Source organism: Nanorana parkeri, unplaced genomic scaffold (genome assembly GCF_000935625.1).
Source record: "Nanorana parkeri isolate BGI_ZX_2015 unplaced genomic scaffold, ASM93562v1 scaffold748, whole genome shotgun sequence".
NCBI classification, from domain to species: Eukaryota; Metazoa; Chordata; class Amphibia; order Anura; family Dicroglossidae; genus Nanorana; species Nanorana parkeri.
Window position 1 is genome coordinate 344,109 of NW_017307016.1, and position 1,235 is coordinate 345,343.

At 47.8% G+C, this 1,235-nt stretch overlaps 1 protein-coding gene across 1 annotated transcript in view; it reads left to right on the top strand.

Moving 5' to 3' along the window:
- The window catches only part of TWF2 (twinfilin actin binding protein 2), a 19,806-nt gene that overhangs the window by 14,559 nt on the left and 4,012 nt on the right, over window positions 1–1,235 (top strand). The window contains exon 6 of the mRNA XM_018564376.1: window positions 948–1,118. Coding sequence (XP_018419878.1) covers window positions 948–1,118 — 171 coding nt within the window. The remainder of the gene's footprint in view (window positions 1–947; window positions 1,119–1,235) is intronic.

The window sequence follows — 1,235 nt, forward strand, 5'->3', positions numbered from 1 at the left end:
CAGAGAGAGGGTGTGTCTATTGAGAGAGGGGTGTAGCTAATAAGAGAGGGGGCCTGTCTGACCAGAGAAGGGACCGGTCTGATAAGAGAGATTGTCTGACCGGAAGGGGGTAATGAGTGACCAGAGAGGGAGTGTGTCTGTTGTGAGAGGGGGAGTGTCTGACCAGAGTGGAGGTATGGGTGTGTAGGTGACCGGAGGGGGAGTTGTCTGACCAGAGAGGGGGCGTTTCTGACCAGATACTATGCAAATCTAAGCAGGCCTATTACTTACTGCTGATTATAGAGTGCACTGGGGTTCCTCACCTATGAGGCCTCATGCACCCGGGTGCATGGGGGCTGTATATGTAATTTTACAACATGTACAGCTTCCTTGTGCCTGTATGCATGAGGCTATATATATATATATATATATATATATACCCTGGGTGATCAGTGAATCTTGTTAAATGTGATGGGTGAATCCTCTTTGAAAGGCATGGGCAAATCCTGAGGGATGAATGTTCAGCCAACGACCCTTTATTAATAAACCCCATTGAGTGGGAATTGGGATCCTGTAGTTGTATGAAAAGGAGGACACGGCGCCACCTGCTGGCTGTAAAGAAGAATGCACAGCATGCGTATACTATGATAATCCGGATAGAACAAAGTATTGTTTTATTTTCCTTTGTTTGCTCCTGAACACAATAAAGAAATTCTGTACAAACCCCAACAATACTTTCACTTTAGAAAGACGGCAGGTTTCCAAAATTTGACTGAAATTTTGGGAAAATTTCCGCCGATGAACTCCGACATCCCGGAATCATCAGCCTGGACCCCCCGCATCCCCCTGACAGGGTTGATGTACATATGCGATATACAGATGACCTCTCCTTAGTAAATATTGGGCCGGGTGCTGGCGATCGGCCTTCGTGTTATTGGCTTGTTGTGTTTTTTTTGCTTTGTTTTAAGACTTTCTCTTCACTGTCCAGAAACTGGATATAGAAAAGGAGACCATCGACCTGGTGCACACCAAGCACACCGACATCCAGGATCTGCCGGCCAGGGTCCCCAAAGACACGGCGCGCTACCACTTCTTCCTCTACAAACACTCCCACGAAGGAGACTATCTGGAGTCTATAGGTGAGTGGGGTCTATGGGTGAGTGGGGTCTATGGGTGAGTGGGGTCTATGGGTGAGTGGGGTCTATAGGTGAGTGGGGTCTATAGGTGAGTGGGGTCTATAGGTGAGTGGGGTCTAT